A 21,011-nucleotide genomic window follows, 5' to 3' on the forward strand; every position below is an offset into this window, starting at 1 on the left:
ACACTGGAGCCCCTCCTGGGCCTGAAACTCTGTTTCCCACACAAGGCACATCCCAAAATCTTCTCGAAGCTTTCCTCCAGCTGCTGGTACAAAACCAGAGCTGGCCAGAAGTATGGATGTTAGCATAACTGATGCCATCTTGGGCCCCTACAATCCTTTCTGTCCTTCCACTGACCCTGCCTAGGGCCGTACTGTGCCATAAATCACTTCTCTGTCATCAAGGGCTTTGTAGTTAATAGATATTGTTTAATGATCGTTAGGTCCAGGTGGCCTCTATGCTCTGGTAGCCTCCAAACAATGATGAAGACCTTGGCTGATGTATTCCCAGCACCCATGAGACTAGTTACCCATTCATAAGTCTTCACTTAGGAATGCACGTCCTGTTTCCAAGCACGTACCCCCATACTCTAGGTTAATTATAAAATTGTCCTAGCGGCTCCTCAGTAGTGCAGAGTGCAGCTACTAATGCTTCCAGATCATTGATGCTCAATCCCATCCCACCCTGTGAGCAAGTTACCCTATAATAAATAGACCCACTGATTATTTCGAGCTGCCTGCCTCATTTTACAGTGTCAAGATACCGTCTCAGTTCAGTGGGCACTTTTCGTTCCCTCCATCCTCCAAAACCAGAGCCCACGTGTCTTTCTTAGAGCACCAAAAGGACTATTGTGGGGAGGGGTCAGGATCCTGCGACACTGAGAATCACTTAAGGAACTATGGATTGGTTTAAAGTGAACCAAACTCATAGAAGCCTCAACAGCTCTGTTAATTTTCCTTGTCACTTACGTCCTCTGAGAGTCTTGCCCCATTGGCAAGTGGGGATGGTATTTGTGAGGCTGGGAATGACTGTCTTCAACCTCATGCTTGACCATAATTTTCCAGCTCCTTGAATGTACTGTGAGCTTCCAGGGGCTGAGAATGGGCCTTATTCCTCTTTATATCACCCACACCTATTATTATCCCTGCCATAGAACCAGTGTTCAGCACCGTAACGAATGCAAAGACAAACGAATAGGGAAAACAAAGCAGTCAGTGGTTTTCAGAGTCCACCAAGTAAGTGCAGAGCCTCATCTGCCCAAGCACAAGAAGGCTGGCCAGCAAATTAGTTTTCCTAATGCAGACTTCTGATCCTGCACTCCATTCCCCCAAACTTCCCCAGTTCAACACTGTTGATGGTGAGAAGATACATAGAACAGAAGGAAACCTCATCCCTCCTCTTCCTGGCTCATGGTTTAGACTTTCCAGACATCGTTCCATGCCTTCCACAGTAACTGAGTTAAAATACCCCTGCTGCACAAACAGGCCTGCAGACTCTGCCTTATGTGATCTGCTCTCTCTGTAATCAAGGCTGCAGGAACACACACACATTTAGAACTGTGGGGCTTTGGCATGGAGCCTGACCCTCGAGGGTTGATGGATGTTGTGTGGTCTTAATTGACTTTAGGACACTTCTGCAGAGATCATGTGCTACATCTGGGGTGGGGGTTGGGGGGCACGTGGTATGAGTAGTTTGAATCTACGACGTGGGAGTGGGCACGATCCTAAACTGGAAAACCTAGGTTTCAGAGTCCCTCTTTTACAGGCCGTTTTCTCTTCTCTGTATCATCACTTCCACCACGTCTCTACTTATATTCCTTGCCCTTCCTACATAAACTACACTCGTGAATCCTTGTCTCAGGCTCTGTCATTAGCTTACTGCTAATGACAGCTACCGTAAAGAACTAAGAGAGGCATCCTGTGTCTAGGTGTCCATCATACATCTACTCCAGATGCCCTTGGTGACCATGAACATTATAGATGCATGTAAGTTCCTCCACTCAGCTCCCAGCACCCCAAGGTAGTGACAATCATTGATACAAAACAGACTCCCACAAAGAGAACGCCAGCCATCGGGCTGAGCCTCACCATTAATCAACAACATGAAGCCTTTGGGATGTAGAAAAAACCCAGGAGTATTTCTTCCAAGGCCTGTCTTTCCTATGCAATTTTAAATCCCTGTGGGCACTAGGGGATGTTCAGTCTGCCTATTTTTTAATTCATCTGCACTGCAAGGTGTTGTCAGAAATGGGGCATGTGCAGCCCCAGAGCTTCCCAAGCCTTTTTTCTTAGAAACAAGAAGATGATCCAGACAACACCAAACAGCTGAGAACACCTGACGCGTCCACTGGGAATCGGGGAGAGGCAGACCCCGAGTGGACTCTTCTACGGAGACACACGCCAACCTGGCACCAGGTTAAACAGAAATCGGCGACAGGAAAGAGAAACCTCACAGCCAGTGAAACGTGCTGATAAGACTGCTTCCGGGTGATTTGTGGGGTTATTTGTTTTGGGGTGTATTTGTTTGTTCTGGGTAATATTAGAAGTCTACCCTACTCCCATGGAGTTGGCTGGCTTAACAAAAGAGGAGAGAAGTGCTAAAGGGGGTTCTGCGTCCCACAATCCTTCATCAGTCCATAAGATGAGCAAATAGGAGGTCCACTCTACTTTAATAATGTCCATATCTGTCACCCCAACTAGCCTGTGCGCTCCTTGAGAGCAGAAACCACTCCACCTGTCTCTGTAGTCTGCTACCTGGCCTGGCACCTCACACCCAGCTGCTTGTCAGGACGAGCGATAGCTGGGCTAGCTCAGCAACTCCCCTCGCCATGGCTGTCGTGCCCCTCCCAGCTCATCTCTGCAGTGCACACTTGACCCGCTGCCTTTCCTGCACCTTTTGTTCCCTTCTCCCCACAGCCCTTTAAAATCTTGAAATAGAATATGCTGGTAGATGACCTTCATTCCCCAATATCTGAAGTACAGCGGCCCCAGAGAGATGTCCAGGGAGCAAAATTCTCAATTACCAGACTCCTTAATTTGCTGGTATGATACAAGGGTACCTCTGAAGCACTTTTCTGCTTCCAGTAAATTAGATGCAGGGCCATTGCAGCAGACAGTGAGAGATGCCCCTGACAGCTCCGGTCTCCACAGCTTGAGTTGAAGCCCCAGCCATGGCACTTAATGTAAAGATAGTTTCTTGAAGTGTGACACGTCACGGCTATAAAATTCACCCCCATGAGCAAAAGTGTGATATAACCTCACACTTCTGCCTCAGATTGCCTCTGCCTCACCAGACTGTCAAAAGGATCAGTTGAGTTGATGGATGTGAAAATGCTTTGTAAAATGCGGCACGGATGCTGACGCCCTTACTATTTGAATTTAGTGTGTTCCGTTGGGTTGTGATTTCCTACAACTGGCAATCAATTCACTTACATTTTATAAGAAAATACTCATTCTCCATGAACCACCTGCTGAAGCAGACCCTTGCCGTACCGGTGAGCTGAACAGTGAGAACGGATGTCCAGACCGGACATCCTACAGAGCGCCTCTGCTGCATGTGCAACTGGGGGACCAGGGACTTGGGGTTCAGAAAACGATACCTTAAACTACAGCCTGTAGAGCATGTTAGCACTGCCTTATGTAATATATTTTAAAAGTGTGCCCCCATTTTACAGATGAAGACCCTGAGGCTCAGGGTGGTTAGGTGCTCTGAACAAGGTCACGGAACTGGGGGATGGGTGGGGAAGCAGGATTCAGCTGCCAACCATTAAATGCCAACCATTGCTCCAGGGTCTCCAGTATCTACTGAGTGCCCGCCTCGCTCCAAGCACTATTCCAAGTGCTTCACATGCTTTCCTCCTATAATCCTCCCAATCTCCCCAGGCGTCAGAAGTCACCATTATCCTCATTTTATAATTGGAAAGACCAAGACACAGAGAGCTCATATAACTAGTAAGCATTCACACTGGGATTTGAATCCTGGGGTCTGATTCCAGAGTCGGTATTTTAAAAACCATCTAACCATTTGCAAAATGGAAGGAAGAGGCTGGCCCTCAACCAACCGTGGGAGGGCTAGAAATCCTCTTTGTTATCCCTATCCCCTTCCCACGTGCTACCAATCCACTCCACAGTGTCTCCTTCAGTTGTTCGGATACCTGGAATCCTCACTGCTCTTTCCCTCCATCAGTATCCCTCCATCAATATCTGCCATTAGGAAAAGGTACTTATCAGCTCTTCACACTTTAGTAAGAATTCAGATCCCTATGTTTATTTTCTCAAGGGTTAATTGTACTGAAGGCTGATGTCTTACTGTGGGAAGGAAGGATTTGGCCCTATTGTTCCCAATTGGAGGTGGCCTCCAGATCAGTCTGTGTGCAAGTCAACCTTCAGTCTGGAACATCATGAATATGCCTCAGGCTGCCTGAAATCCCCATCAGAGGGTTCCCTTCTTAAAGCTCTGCCAGCACCCCAAAATATATACATACACAGAGGGCACTGAAAACAATAAAGAACTTCAAAAGTCTTCGGTAATCACTCCTCCTCAGGGAGGCCAGACAAGGGCATAGTCTTCACTTCTTGGGCACGTACCAAGCACACACTCTGTGTTAAACATTTCACTCTGGATTTATTGCCCATGAATGGATCATATGTCTTTCTTCAAATGCTTGTTTCCACACTGGGCTACCTCTCAGAGTAATGGATACCATGTGTTTACTATCCATCATAGAAATAAGTTATTGGATTTTACTTACCCCAAAAGAAACTAAACCTCATGGAATTCCACAAATTCTGCAATATTTTTTCCAGGCTTTGGTAAATAGGCATTCCACAGATACTATGTATATTCTCTATGCCAGGTTTTATGCTCCATGGTGTGAATCCAGAAATTAATAAGACACAGTTCTTATTATATATTATATAGTAAGTCCAGTTCTTAAATATAACAAAAAATGACAGATTTTTAAATGATACTAAAATCACCTAATAGTAATACTATGTGTCAGAGACCATACTAAGTTCTACACGTGTATCATCTGTAAGTGCCGATATAGGGAAGCAGTTATGAACGTCACTGTGGAGCCAGAATGCCCGGTTTCAGCTCCCTTCTACGTGCAAGCTCTGAGTAGGAAAGCCCCACTTCTGTGTGCCTCAGTGTCTTCAGCTGTAAAATGGGGATAATGATAATAGTACCTCCCTTTTTTAAATTAAACTTTCTTTCGTTTTTGGTTGCACCACGCGGCATGCGGGATTGTAGTTTCCCGACCAGGGATGGAACTCATGCCCCCTGCAGTAGAAGCGCGGAGTCTTCCCCACTGGACCACCAGGAGAGTCCCAGTAGTACCTCCCTTAAAGCACTGTGCTGAGGATTCACGAGTTAGAACAGGCCAGGACCTTGGAGCAGGACCTGGCTCCTAGTGAGCACCACGGAAGATGTTTCTATCACCATTGCCATTGTTTACCCTCTCCTTTCATCTTCACAACCCAGTGAGAGGGAAACTGTCATTACTCCATTAGCAATCAGGCCTGAAGGTATTTACTGGCTTGCTCAAGGTCACACAGCTGGTGTCCAAAGGTGGGATTCAACACCAGGGGGCAAACTCTAAGCCGGGCCAGGGAGGGAAGCAGCCAGGCAAAGGCTGGGTTTAGATGCACTGCCCACTGCACTGTCTAACAGAGCAATGCATGCAGCATGCACGAAGCTCTGCAGAGGAGGAAGCAATAAGACCTGCAGGGGTAGTCAGGGAGGGCTTTTGGAGGAGGTGACATTGAGCTCTCTGCCATTAGAACCCCAAGGGCTGCAGTACACTGAGAAGCATGGAAACTTCTCCGGGAGAAAGGACATGGTCTCTGCCAGCCCTTAGAGGACCACCTTCCAGGGCATCTCACGGCTCCTTTGACCTCTGCCCAGTCCCCTCCTCTCCTCTATCTGGCTGACACCAGCTCATGCTTTCACCCTTCTCAACTCAGAGGGTGGACTGGAACCATGGGGTCAAGTTCTGAGTTCACAGGCTGGCAGATAAATAGAGCAGAGAGGAGACAAGATGGACCAGGCTGCCGCCAACCGCACACTGGGTCCGGAAGAGGGAAGTGAGCAGCTGGGCCCCGTTTACGCTGAAAACTCAGACTGTCCAGGTCGGAAGGAAACTTCCAGGTCACCTAACTCAGTGCTTCTCAAACTTAGCGGGCATGGCATTATCCAGACAGCCTGTTAGAACAGATTCCTGGGGCCTCCCTGGGGTCCGGGGAGAGGCCTGAGAATCTGTATTTCTCATGATCATCTGGTGATGCTAAGCCTGCTGGTCCCGACCACACTGAGTAGCCCTGGCGTGGTGGTCCCTGGCTCAGGACAGAGCAGTCTCCACTCCTCCCTGGTGGAGGTCTGCTGAGAGGCAGCAGAGGCCGGGGCTGGGGGAGGCAGAGAGAGAGCTGACTGGCCGCCGGGGCCTCGGGTGCTAAGGCCCCTCCCTGTAAAATGAGGAGTGGGGCGGATGATCTCAGGGGGGATCTCTAGATCCAGTGCTTATACGTTTATGGAAAATGTTGGAAGAGCTTCTGAAAGAAAAAAGGGCAAGGAGCAAGCTCAATGGTTATTTCTGTCAGTGGAGCCCCTGTCGGGGGGCCAACAGTTCCTTGGGCCCCTGTATCTAGGATGGGCAGTGCTGTGCTTATCTCCTGGAATTCCTTGACTGACAGAGGGGAAATACACCCAGGGAGATAGCCCTGGGGGACATACCGCATCTTTGGCCCCAGTTCTTCCCCCTACCTTGTAGTCACACATTTTACACTGGACTTTGCAGTTCCTGCCACTAAAGGATGGAGTATGTTTCCCCACTCCTGACTTCCAGTCGGGCCGGACCAGTGCAGTGAGGCAGTGGTGACAGGGACAGACCCAAGCCTCAACCTTCAACGGCCTGGCTTGTTTCCCTTGTTCTTTCCTGATTCTGCCCATAGGAGAACGTGCTCATCCAGAAGAAGAGGCACATGAAGTAGGGCCAGGCCACCCTGGCCAAGTCCAGACAAGAGCGGTCAACCACCAAGTGACCCCCGAGACACGTGAAAGAGCCCGGTCAAGGTCAGTGCAGCTGCCCTGCTGAGCCAGCCTCCCCCCAGCCAACCTGCGGCCCCAGAGCTGTGTCACGCTTCCCGTGGAGCACTGCTAAGATGCTCTGGTTGTTTTTTCTGCCCCTCTTGGGTACAGTTTCTTTTCAGAAGGACAAACACCTCAGGGTATGGAGAGGGCTCACAGCAAAGGAGCAGACCTTGCTGGTGAGGACAGCTCATTGTGAAGGAACGCACACGTGCAGAAGGCAGAGGCTTACTCTTGAACTCCTGGCCTCCCAGACGCAGCGTCGCCTGGCGGCTGTCTTGCTCATACGTCACCCCAGGACACGCAGCTTTAGCCTGAGCTTCCGAAGGGTCCCTCCAGTCTCTGACATGGCAAAGCAGGACATCGGGAGAGCTCAGCAACCCACAGATGATGGAACCTACAGAGTCATGAGATGGGAGAGAGGTCAGTGTGATGGGGACCAAGCAGAGCCCCTTTAGAGACACGCGTCTGTGCCCTGAGAGACTTGTAGGCTGTGGGCGGGCAACAACTCCTCGGGAGTGGACACCGGAACTCAGGAGCCTGGTTTTAATTTGGGCTATCCTTCCCCAATCGTCCTGCAGTTGTCTTACTGGAAAATCCCTGAGAGGAGGGACACTACCTCCTCCTCCATGAGAGCCCTTCTTCATGGGGACAGCAGCAGTGACACCTCTGATACCACCAGGGGTCTTACTGCCAGAATCCTCTGTCTCCATTTTCCATCTTTTTGAGGCTTCAAGGAATGATATGCGCTATGATAAGCGCTTTAAGTATATTAATCTCCTTAATTCTTATTGACATTATTTTCTCCATCTCACGGATGAGGAAACTGAGCTTCATATAAGTTAAGTACATTGCCCGAATTTATTGAGATCTAGAAATTACATACTTTATGTATTATTTGGATACATAACCCTGCTAGGTAGTATAGTTGTTCAGATTCTCCTGGGGGAAAAAAAGAAAAGAAAAGAAAAAGGAAATATACCACCCCGCAGCTCCTATTCCCTTCTTTATCCTAACTTATGTCCAAATCCAGATAAGTTTCAAACTTCTTGCACCAAAATCTCCCCAACGTAGGGGACTCACGGATGCCTGGCTTATGAATCTGACGTGTTGTTCTCTCCTGTCCCGCTTTTAACCTGAGTAGTTAAAACTAATCGTCATCATTATCATCAGCAGCATCTTTGTGGTAAAAAGTTACCTGAGAGACCCACTAACTCGGTGGTTCTCAAACCAGGGTGTTTAGACCGATTATATCAAAATCACAGAGAGAGCTTTGAAAGTGCTTGTTCCTGGGCACCAACTACAGAGGTTCCGACTTGACAGGTCGCAAGGGTGGCATTTGGGAATTAGTCCTGTGAACAGCACCACAGGTGATCCTAGCGCACAGCCGGGTCCCAGAATCCCTGAGCTGGTGAGGCCACTTCACTTCACAGATGGGGCTGTTTGAGTGACTGCACAGAACTAGAGGAAGGACCAGAGGGCAGTGAGTGCCTCGCCTGGCCTGGCCGGACCCAGAGCCGGAGCCGAGCACAGGGCAGCAGGGGTGCGTAAGCGCCTGCCGAGAGCCCAGAGGAAGCCTGAGCTCTGCAGCTGCCCCTCTCCGAAGCCAAAGGAAGAATCATGGACTTAAACAAGAGGTGGGGCACGTTTTTCCTCCGGCTCTCGGACCTGGGAAGAGAAACGCAGGCAGCTTTCTTCTTTAACTAATGCTCAAGTGTCGATGAGAACTCCGGGTGTCTGAGAGGTGGGCGCCAGCTGGAGATTTGAAATCACTTTGCTGATCACGTGAGCCGGCTTCGATTACGCTCCCGGGAGCCTCAGGCCACACAAGTGCCACTGAACCCCATTTCCAAGTTGCCTCAACTCCTTGTTGTGTTACAAGTAGGCTCATGAAATGTAGGTCCAGAAGCCTCATGAATTTTCACTAATAATTATCAGTGGAAACAAAGCCATTTCAGGGTTGGAGGTTGGAGGGGCTGGAGTCCTGCAGGGGAGAAGGGGGCGGGGACAAGGGGGACTCTACCAGAAATTAAATGCCCTTCCAGACTGCAGTAAAAGCATGTAGCGGGATTCTGTTCCTGGTCATCAGCAGATCCAGCCAAAGCTTCACAAGTTAAAATTCCAGGACTGCCCATCAGACGAGACTGGGAAAAACATCTGCCTGATGTTTGATGTGTGTCTCAAAGAAAAGCTTAACTTGCAGCATTGCGAGGTGGTTGTTCAGATCAACATAATTCACGGATCACGGGTTACACTGGGAGGGAAAGACAGGCAAACTGCTAGCCAGAAATGTCATGGAAAAAAGGATTGTGTGGGCTTTACTGCTCCCCAGAACAAAGTAATTACTCCATAGATGATCCTAAGGAAAATGAAGTCAACCTTTCCAATTTGAAAAATCCTGTGGTCTGGTGAGTAATCGAACATCTGGGGAAATTGTGGTATCCTCAGAAAAGACATTAAGATTAAAGAAGGCAGAAAGCACCCTGGATTTGAATTGCAGTGTTTCTAAATATAGGCACACATCAAGGAGACATATACAGACACACCTCAGAGCAGTCGCAGGTCTGGTTCCAGGCCACCACAATAAAGCACAAGTTGCAAGAAAGTGAGTCACGTGGAATTTTTGGTTTCCCAGTACCTATAAAAGTTATGTTCACACTATACTGTAGTCTACTAAGGGTGCAATAGCATTACGTCTAAAAAAACAAAGCACATACCTTACTTTAAAAGTGCCTTGTCGCTAAAATATGCTAACCAGCATCTGAGCCTTCAGCGAGTCGTAATCTTTTTTACAACAGTAACATCAAAGATCATTGATCATAGATCACCATGACAAATGTAATAATAATGAAAGAGTTTGACAAATTTTGAGAATTACCAAAATGTGACACAGAGACACAAAGCGAGCAAATGCTCCTGGAAAAATGGCGCGATAGACTTGCTCGGTGCAGAGTTGCCACAAACCTTCAATTTGTAAAAAAACGCAGCATCTATGAAGCACGATGAAGTACAATAAAATGAGGTGTGCCTGTGTGCGTGTGTCCGTGTATATGTGTGTGTACAATGTCTATTTTTTTGCTTATCTAAACACTGACATGAATGTGCATCACATAACCACAAAGCATTAAACCTAGAAGGAATTTTAGGATTCAACTTACTTCAATCCACATTCCTGCCTGGGCTCCTTTGACCTCCAACAAAACATTCTCACTGTAGCCTCTGCTGACCACTGCAAGCTGACCTCAGCATTTTTCAGGAATCACCTTGTCTGAACACCCAGCAGCATTCAAAACTGTTGACAACTTCCTTCATCTTTCAACCGTCTCCAGTCTGGTTTCTATGACCTGCTGCTCTCCTGGGTCTCCTCCTCTCTGTCTTCTATGCAGATTCTTCATCAGTTATGTAGATATTCCCCAGGGATCAGTCCCATTCTCCTCCATCTTCTCACCCAGCACCCCCTTCCTAGGAAATCCATCCGTACCCACACCTCTGCTACTACCTCAACGCTGGCTGTTCACACATTTCCATCTCCCACCCAGACTCCCTCTCTGAGCTCTGCATCTTTGTATCCAAAAGCTCAGTCCACATTTTGTGAATGTCTTAAAGCCACTTCATACTTAGCATATACCCACTCCATATGGACCTTCCCAAATATCCCTTTCCCATCACCAAATCTGACACCCGATATCTTCCATCACTCACCATACAACTGTCCCACCAGGTGACCAAGCTAGACAGCCAACAGTATCTACCTCTGAGTCTGGAGGGAATGATGTACAGATGCTGGAATTGATCATAGCCTTGGGTCTGTAGACTGATAAGTCCAGTGTCATAGATGATGTTCTCCAGAATACGCAGTCTCCCCAACTGAGCTCAGCTCCCAGGAATACCCACTCTGACCAGACTCTCTCTCCTCTCTTACCATCTAAACATTACCCATCCCGCAAAGCCTGGATCAAGTCTCTCCTCTTCCAGAAGGCTCTCCCTGACCACCAAGCCCCCTTGACATCTCCCTCCTCTACACTCAAGCCTCCTACGGCCTCAGACACTTGTGTCGCCTTGTGTATCGAGCCTGGTGCACAGCGGAGCTCCATACATGCCTGGATGGCAGCACAGATGAGGGAGTGAAGGTTATGGTCCTTCATGGTACCTTCACCTCCCTGACCACATTCTAAGCTCCTTTTATAGATTCCCAATACCTGGAACATTGGATTTCACAGGTATGGTGATCACTTAAGGTTTATAGCTGACTGGAAGTGAGGGTCATAAAAAGATATATAAGATTACTTCATATATTTTTTAATCTTCAGAATTCTCCATTAGCTGAAGCTGCCAATCATGCAGTTGGTCACAGGGAAGTCCCTCTGTCACTAAATTAATAGCATACCAGGAGCCAAGCTCAAGTCCAGCATTTTGCACCCAGTATCTTTATAATGAATAGTCAAATAGGAATTATCATTATCTCTCTTTCATGGATAAGGGACCTACAACTTAGTTTAAGCAATTTGTTCGAGAAAAGTGAGATAGTTACAGAGTGATGACTAGAACCCAGGTCCGTCTGACCTAAGCCCCTTCTCAACAACCACGAGGCTACGTAGCCAAGGACACGGATTTATTTCTGTAAACAGAAGTCTATTCCCACTGTTGAGAGACAACTGAAAATTCCAGCTCTATGGGTCACATGACCTGGTATACAGTAGGCACTCAAAAAATAATCAATCACTGAATGAACGATCATGGGTGATGGGAATGAACTAACATTTTTAAACCAAGTGTGGTGGGTCCAGGCTTCAAAGGCGGCAGTGAGATGCTGCTGAAGATACACCTGGGCTCAAATCACAGCCCCATCACTCGTGACTGTGTCAGGAGCAGGGTGATTAGGAGCAGCTAGTTGAATTCTCTGAGCCTCAGTTTCTTGGTTTGTGAAAATGGAGCTCGAAATATCTCCTCTGAAAGCAGAACTAAGGAAAAACGTGGTATTCAAACGCAAAGTGGCCAACATAGTATGTGACCTGTTGGAAGGGTCGTGATAGTCCCTAATTTTGTGAATATCACTTTCTAAGTGAGTGTGGCCGCTTCCCCAGGCATTCTCCGTGTTGTGGATCCTGTCTTCTGCAATCCCGCGCCTTCCCCAAACTTTGTAGACCACAGCTCGTGGAACAGGGAAGCCCCAGCCCTCACTGTCATATTACCTCCTTGGACCTGCGTGAGGACGAAGCCATCGCAACAGGAATCACGGTCACAGGCAAGAAGACAGAAGAGATGGACTTCGGTCAGACTGGCTCCTGATGCTGAGAAGGTGACGGGGCTGTACATCCCGGAGAGCACATTTTGGAAACCAGTCTGTTCAAAGCTTTTCTGACCTGTCATGGTGAATTCTTGGCCTGGGGAAAAGGTAGAAAAAAAATTTTTTTTAAGATCTCAAAACAATGCAGAGTTGAGCAGAGCGTGCTGGTCACATGACAGTGGGCCCTCTGACCACACCAGGTACAGGGTGCGGTCCACCGAGATGCTCTCTGTGCCATGAAAATCCTGGGCCTCCCGTGTGTGCAGAGCAATGGAGCCCACCAAAGCCATGGCCCCAAAGCAGCAGACCTAGACAAACACCTACCACACCTTTGAGGGTCTGAAGGGGAGGTGTGGAGGACTGGCATTTATTATGGTTTTTATTATTACCAGCAAATATTTACTGAGCTCTAACTATACACACAGACACCAGGCCACGTGCTTTACCTAGACGGCCTCACTTAATGTTCACTGCCCTTGAGTTCGGTTCGGACCGCTCTGCTGTCACGTGTGTTTCTGTAAGGCAAAGTGGTTTGAACACGTGGTGCCCAGGCAGCTCGGCCGCTGCAATGCTGAGGTTGCACTGGTTGATCTGCAGTGTTCCCAGCTTGTCGCTGCCTTGTGTCATCCAACTACAGGTGAGTGCAGCACATACACGTGCAGCTGAAGGCAGCAAAGCTGCGGAAACACAGGACTGCATGATGCCCGTCAGCCCACGGATTTCCTCTGCCTCAGACCGGCCAGCGGCTCTGTCTTCAGAGTGAGGACGGCCGTTTTCCCTTCCCTTCGTGCATCTGTGTGCCTCAACCTCTTCAGGCCTTCCCCTCCCCCATCAAGCTACGCTGCCCTTCACACTTACTGTAGCATTTCTTTGTGATGCATTCAATATGTCTCTTTTTAAAGTTTTGCTAGCATTTTAAATCGGATTGTTATTGTCAGTCCTCTGGCTAGAAGTGGCATGGTTTGAGTTTTGCCTGTCCCTAAGTCTCGTTTTCCCATAAAAGCCCAGTTATTTTTAGAGCATCTTTTTGCAAATATGACGCTTTTTCAGATATATATATTTCACTATAGCCAACATGTCTGTGCTATTATTATACCCATTTTGCACTTGAGGAAAGAACCTTAACGAGTGAACATTCTGGCCTAGGTTCACACGGCTGCTGGCGGCAGAAAGAACACCACAGCCTGTGCGCTTGGCCGCCCTGACCTCCCAGTGGCCTGACAGGTCACCAGGTCTTAACCAACACATGCACCTAAAGGTGGTGGAGACCTTACAGCGTGGGAGCAAGAGTGCAAGCTTCAGAACCAGGCGGACCCGAGCGCGAATCCCCGCAGCACCCCTGGTAAGTGAGTTCTTAGGTCCTCCGAGCCTCAGCTTTCCCTTCTGTAACCGGCGAGGATGGTACATAATCCTCACAGATGCTGAGCGGATGAAACGATAGGCTGGACATTAAAAGGCTGAACCATGAGCTTGGCCCTTAGCTGACGCTCAGCAGATACATTACAGGTCTCCAAAAAGCCAGCATCTTCTTCCTCCAAGCCCTCGCTCACGCAGCCCCCCTCTGCCTGACTGTCCTCTAACTGTGCCAGGCCAAGCCCCCGCCCACCCTTCGCCAAAGCCCAGCTTGACTTAAAGGGCCCATCTCCCAGCTTTATACGGTTAGAATTCATCTCCCTCCCTTGATCTCTCTTACATTCTGTCTGTGCCTCCACTAAGGCTCTGTCATCCTTCACGCTACAGTTAAGCCACTGGAGACAGCTACTGCTGCCCCACCAGCTGTGATTCCCCGGACACAGTCCCCGCTCTCACAGCAGGAGTCACAAGCCACGTGTGACTACTCGAAGACCAATTTCAGTTCGTCAGAGTTCATGCTGCAGTAGCCACATTCCAAGTGCTTAGCGGCTACCTGTGGCTACTGGCTGTCATTTTGGACAGCAGAGATTTATTGAGCATTTCCATCCCTGCGGAAAGTTCTACTGCACAGTGCTGCCCTGGATGGTAGGGCCGCGTCTCAGCTCACTGGGCATCCTCCCACAGCCTGCACAGAGGACCGCCTGCCCTGAGATCTGGGCATGGTGGGCTCCTTCTCATCCTTAGTTCCGACATTCCCTTCTCTGAAGTTCCTTCCCTGAGCACCCAAAGCAGCTCATGTTCATTTTTCTTTTCCTTTCTAAATTGTCATAAAATATACATAACAAACAATTTACCACTTTAACCGTTTTTAAGTGTATAGTTCAGTGGCGTTAAGAACATTCATGATATTGTGCACCATCACCCCATCCACCTCCAGAACTTTTCATCCTCCCAACTCAAACTCTGTCCCCATCAAATACTAACTCCCCACTCCCCCCTCCCCCAGCCCTGAGTAACTACTGTTCCACTTTCTTCTCCATGAATTTGGCTCTTCTAGGTAGCCCACGTCCATCTTTACCCTAAAGTCCTGTTTCATTTTCATCAAAGCACTTATCACCCTCTTGAAGTGCTTTTATTGCTGGACCAATTCCTCTATCAATCAGGGATGCTGTCTGTTTCGATCACAGCGGCATCCACAGCACCTGCGAAGTGTGTATCCTTCCACAGGCACTCAGTAAACATGTATGGGGCGTGCAGTGCTGGGCTCACCCACATGGTGGTGGAGTCCTAGACAACGGAGCAGGTCTGGGAGATGCTCCCTAGTTGGGGGAGGTCGGGCCTACAGTCCTTGGTCCACCCGGATGCAGTGGGACAAGATGCTTCCTGTTTCTAGGCTTCACCTGTGACATGAGGGCTAGATAATCTCCAAGGAAACTTCAGGCCCTGACTTCCTTTGATACTGAAAAATCACATGGCTCCTCCTCCACAGTCAAGGCCACGGACCTTAAGTGGGTATGGACAGAGGACGGCCCTGGAGGATGGACCCAGCTGTCCCATCTTCCAGGTCACTTAAGCGCAGGCCTGTGGAGGGACATGCTGACTGCCTACTGGGTGCCATGGACTGTGCAGGAGACTTTCAGAAACTGTGTCCTTTTCTGCTCAGCTGTGCCACTTTATTCCCACTTTACAGAAAGTAAAATAAAGAAGTTGTTCCTGATCAAAGATAGAACTAGTACGTTGGGAGCGGGGGAATCTAAAGCCAGATCCAGTTTACATCCCTTCTCTTTTCATTACAACAGAACCCAGAATGGCTGGGTCTGTGCATTTTCTGCTTGAAAATATAAAGGGCAAAACAAAACAAAACCAAGAAAAGGCAAACCAAAACAAAAAAAGGCAAAAAACATTTCTGCCCTTGATTTAGCTTGGCAGCAAAGAAGCTTCACGATTTCCCTTGCAATTTTCCCCCAAAGTATAAACTTTCAGGAGACAAGGAGGAGAAAAAAATAACAAACACTTAAAAAGAAATACAACTGCCTTTTTTAAAAAATATGATAAAAGGCCAAAGTAGGGTTTTAAAGAACATTTTTGAGAGGGGTTACTTGTTTTATTTTGGTTTTCCTTTTCAGAAAATAATCTCTGTGCTCTGTCATTTTTCAAAATGGGTAGTAAAAATAATTGGAATAAACACTGGGGCAGAAATTCTAAAACCTGGCCAGAGATCAGAGAAAACCCAGCTCTGCTGGACTCCATTCTCCCAGGGGAGCTCTCATTTCAGACAGGATGGAGGTATTAGGCGAAAGAAGGACCAGAGACAAAAGTACACAGACGCTTGTCCCTGCCGTGGGCTGAGCCTGCTACCGAGGTCGGCCGAGGCCCTGGGCCTGGTCCAAGGCATCCTCTCCATCGCCAGCTGCTCGCAGCGCAATTCTGAAGCTGCTGGGAGCAGGCTGCCTGCCCGGAGCTTTAGACCTAAGGAAGTGACATGCCTGCCACCTTCATTCCAATGCCGCCCCCCGCCCCAGTCCTCGCTCAGGTCCCCTGGCCTATCTTCCAGTCCACAGCCATTGCCTCGGGTCATTGGGAAACTGTTAGCAAGAGTGACAAGGATCGTAGAAGGCCTCCTCTGGCTCTTTACCACACACCACACACTGTTTTAAAAGCATTGCATCATTCTGAAAGCATCCTCATTCCCACCCCCCAACAACCTCAGTTCACCTGCGACTCCTATTTGACTAACGGAATCACAGCAGCCTACAATGTCAAGGAACTTGTCCACCGTCACACACAGCTCGTGGTGGCAGAGCTGGGGTCAACCCCCCAGGTGGGCTCCAGCCCCCTCACCCTTAACCGCAGGAAGCGAGGCCGGGAGAGCGGTGACTAGAAAGGGCATCATAGCTCACGGGCAGAGTGTAGTCGTGGGCCAGGGCTCAGGACCCTGCACTGCTGTCCCCTCTCTTGGCCCTGATGGACAGGGCAGAGTCGTGCAGGCTGTAGGATTCTTGGGAAAGACCCACTGCTTCGTTACAGCGACCGAAAGTATCTCCCTGACCCCCTCTGTGAGGCCGTGTAGGGGAATCAGATGCACTTAGATTCAAACCCAGATCCCCAATTTACTAGCAATGTGACCTTGTGCAACACTCTTAATCTCTCTGAGCCTCAGTTTTCTCATCTGTAAAACAGGGATTATGATCCCATTTTCACCTTCCTTCAAGAATCTCTGTGAGGGTGGAATGAAAGGTGTCTGGGGAAGTGAGCTGTAAACTATAAAACACGAGACGGCTTCGCTACTCAAAGTGCAGTCCAGGGACCAGCTGCTTTGACGTCCCTGAGAGGTTATTTGATAGGCAAAATCTTGACCTTACCCTGACTTACTGACTCGGCATCTGCAGTGTTACCAGCCCCCAGGTAACGTGCATACACACTGCAGCCGGGGAGGTCCTGAGTGCAGGGCAGGGAGAGACAAGAGCTTGGAGGTCTGGCTGCTTATGAGAAGGTCTGACAGCTTCCGGGGAGGGTGGACAGGAAAGGGAGAGGGGAGTGAAGCTCCGTGAGATGGAGGGCCAGGATGGGCAGCTGCAGGGAGCCCAGGGCCTATGGCCCTGCTGGGGACACCCCCCTATCACAGGCAGCCACATGAGCTTGCACAGGGCACACGGTGTGGACTCAGCTGGCCTCTGCCCGCAGCCTTCGTGTCTGCTCTGCAACTGAATCGCTCACCTGCAGGATGGGCCTCCCTGTCCCTTGCGCTGGGGGCAGCGTGGCTCCTCTCTAAACGTGTCCTGCGGGAAAGCAGCCCCAGACACTGAACAGGCTAAGCCACTGGGGCCCCGAGCTACCCAGCTCATCAACCTACCCTTTTTCAGGTACACAGCTGGAGAGTCTCCACCCCTGCTCCTCGCTTTCACCTGGCACATCAGACTTCCAAAGCTGGTGGCCTCCGAGGTCCCCAGTGCATCTTCCTCCTAAACGTGGAAAGAGGCTGAATTACTGTCAGGTGACACTTAACAATTAAATTCAACAAACATTTATTAAAACTCTAACCAAAGCTAGGCACGGGGCTTACAAAGATAAATAGAAGATTCCTGCTCCTTAGTTTCTCCCCAGCTATTGAAGCACACAGACATGTAAGCCGTAAATTCCAGCCCAGAGTGTTAGCTGCAAAGACATGTGTAATAAAAGAGGAGATAATTACCCCTGAAGAAGGAGTGGTTAACTCTATTGAGAAAGGGGAGCTAGAAAATTTTCCCAGAAAAAGTGAATCTGGGTGGGGTTCTGACGTGTAAATAAGAGTTTGTCAGGTGGAAACAAGAGAAGGGGGATTGTAAGCAGAAGAAACGGCAGAGATGGAGACCTGGGATCCCGTGGGTGTTTTCATTAACTAGGTCTAGTTGTTCTCAGGGACTGTCAGTTATGAGAGGGGTGTGATGGGAGGAGAGAGAGAGAGAGGGGGAGAGAGAGAGAGAGAGAGAGAGAGAGAGAGAGAGAGAGAGAGAGAGAGAGAGAGAGAGAGGGTCCAGCCCAGGGAAGACCTTGTTTGGCACACAGCTTGTACAGAGGGAGGATCAGGGGAAGGTTCTTTAGCCTGGAAATGGGGAGGTCAGGCTTCTAAAGATCTTGCTGTTTTCCAGTGCCTCTGACCCCTAGGTCCAGAGCTCTTGCTGGGTGGGCGTGGTAGGCTAAATCTGTATCAATTTCTGTCTTGTTTCTAGTATTTTGCCCCCTCCCTGCCCCCACCCCCTGCAAAGTTGCCCAACTTTGAGTTTCCCAGTTCAATTTTGGGAATTTGGGGAGGGCAGAGGCTAAAACAAAGGCTATTTGAAGGCAACAGTTCTCCTTGCTTTTTGAAAAAAACCCAAACTCACTGAACGGATGATGGTCTGAGGAGGGAAGAAGGGCCTTTGAGGAGGCGGGATTCCTGCAGACTGACAAGGACCTGAGTCTTGGGTCCCAGATTACAGGAGCCCTGGCCCCGTCTGCAGTCAGGCTCTGCTGGGTGGTGGCGGGCACTGAGGGAGGGGGCGGAAGGAACCCAAAGCACGGGGCCCCTGCCTCAGCAAGAGTCCCTTCCCCACCCCGAGCCTGGCCCAGACCCAGCGGTGCCAAGGGGCCTGAAGTCGGCTCCTGGGACCGTGGCCTCGGCTCTGGGCTGAGTGGACCGATCCCTCACGGTCAAAGGCACTGCAGGGCCCCGGCCTCGGAGAGGAGCCTTACTAATGGTTGAGATGGAATCCCCGTCGACCTGATGTGTGGATAAGACACTAACAACCATGGTGACGACTAGGACAAAGGTCATTGAGCATTTCCTCTGCAGCAGAAACTGTCCTGTGAGTTTTCCCATGTATGACTTCACAACAGTCCTGTGACGCGGGTGCCGTTATTACCCCATATTTATGGGGGCTCTGAGGAACCAAAGTGCAAAAGAGCAACAAGCAAGTAGTGGGACTGGGACTTGAACCCAGGCAACCTGGCTCCAGAGTCGCCTTCTAACTACTCTCCCTGTAAGACAGTATCTCTCGTGGGCTGAGGGGTTGAAGTTAGAGTTAGTTCTTCTTTTGTCTTTTTTAATAAAATGAAACATTGTATATCTTGTAGACTAAAATCCACACTTACTGAGCAAGCACCTGTCAGCAGAGGATCAGATGATCAATAATCTAAGATATTTACTCACAGAAATGCCAGGTGCTTAGTAAGCGCTCAACAAATGTCAGCTCTTTCTGTTATTTTTAATTCTATAAGCTGGTTCTGATCCCTTAGGGAAACACAAGTAGCAGACGTTCTTTAGATCAGGGATTCCCAAGGACGTGACAGTTGCCTAGGGAACCACTGTCACTGACAGCTGTGACCCTCAGACCACAAAGGACCTGACAGAAGTCTGGACAGAGGTGTCCCATTATTAGCAGAATCACTCACCATGGACCAGCCAAGATGCGGGAGCACCACCTGGACCCTGATAACAAATAAGCCCAGCCTGTCTGCACTGTCCCAGGGCAAGAGAGGTGACACTGAGAGCACGGCTCAGTATTGACCTTAATGGGTTAAGGTGGTGAGTTCTTGCTGAGTGTCACCAGTCTACTAGCCCATCCTCCCTCCCCCATCCCACCCCCTTTTCCCCCTGATATATCTTAAGGCAGGTCTGAATCATGATCGCAAAAACAAACAAAGGCACCGTCATCCTCCTCAAAATGCTTTAAACTCAAAGAAGTGAACGTGTCCTCAGCAATCTACTGTGTGTATGGAGTTAGTCTCTCAGATCCTCACCAGACTCCATCTTACCGATGACGAGACAGAGGTTAAGGAACCTGCACATGGTAAACAGCCCCAAAATGACAGGGTTGAGATTCAATCCAAGACAGCTCCCTACTTTTCTCAAGATCCTACAGCTCCAGGCCCCATCTTGAGTCCTAAAATTCAGGGGTCCACCTTCCATGCGGTTTCTGGGCTGTCACTTATGAATATGCACTTGCACACAAGCACTGGTACCTGGTGCTGATGCAAAACTGCTAACAGGGGACTTCCCTGGTGATACAGTGGTTAAGAATCCACCTGCCAATGCAGGGGACACGGGTTCGAGCCCTGGTCTGGGAAGACCCCACATGCCGAGGAGCAACTAAGCCCATGCGCCACAACTACTGAACCTGCGCTCTAGACCCCATGAGCCACAACTACTGAGCCCGTGTGCTACAACTACTGAAACCCGTGCGCCTAGAGCCCGTGCTCCACAACAAGAGAAGTCACTGCAATGAGAAGCCCGCACACTGCAACTAAGAGTGGCCCCCACTCGCCACAACTAGAGAAAGCCCACATGCAGCAACGAAGACCCAACGCAGCCAAAAATAAATAAATAAAATAAATAAATGTATTTTAAAAAAAACTGCTAACAAATCTATATGCCCTTAAATGTGAGATAAATGAGGTCCATGCAAAGAATGGATTGGTATGTTGCCATTAAAAAGAACAAGGGTCATTTTTTAGATACAGAAAGATAAATATTATGTAAGAAAATCAAGGTAGAAAAGAATATGTATTGTAAAATATTAGCATGTAAACAAAATGTTTTTATATAATAAACACTTATAAACACATAGAAATGTTCTGGAAGGATCCATAAGGAATGGAGGAGTGAAAATGGAGATTTGCATGTGGCTAAGAGTTAGGAAGTTAGGAGAATTGCTTTTCATTGCATACCTTTCTGTCCTAATTCATGGTAACAATGAAATTGCTGATACCCGACCAGCTTTCACTTACTGAAACAGCAATTTCATGTGGTTCTAACTAATATTTAACTTTCTTTTCCGTTTTAAGCCATAGTCATGTTTTACTTCTACAATAGGAAGGAATGCTGGGGTCTGGGGCTCAGAGAGACAGATGGTATTTTGGTCTCTGGACAATGTCCTGGTGTGTCCAGTGGCCCAAGCTACCCAATGAGATAAGCAGGTGGGGGACAGAAGGAGGGGGCTCATCACTGAA

The 21,011-nt window shown here is 48.8% G+C and overlaps 1 protein-coding gene across 1 annotated transcript in view; it reads right to left on the reverse strand.

Moving 5' to 3' along the window:
- TG (thyroglobulin) overlaps positions 1-21,011 on the reverse strand; it is a gene marked incomplete at both ends in the record, with an annotated part of 242,150 nt that overhangs the window by 156,558 nt on the left and 64,581 nt on the right. Inside the window, 3 exons of the mRNA XM_082675311.1 lie at positions 7,137-7,301; positions 12,097-12,288; positions 17,398-17,506. Coding sequence (XP_082531437.1) covers positions 7,137-7,301; positions 12,097-12,288; positions 17,398-17,506 — 466 coding nt within the window. The remainder of the gene's footprint in view (positions 1-7,136; positions 7,302-12,096; positions 12,289-17,397; positions 17,507-21,011) is intronic.

This window comes from Grampus griseus, assembly GCF_964374135.1.
Source record: "Grampus griseus genome assembly, chromosome: 17".
Taxonomy (NCBI): Eukaryota; Metazoa; Chordata; class Mammalia; order Artiodactyla; family Delphinidae; genus Grampus; species Grampus griseus.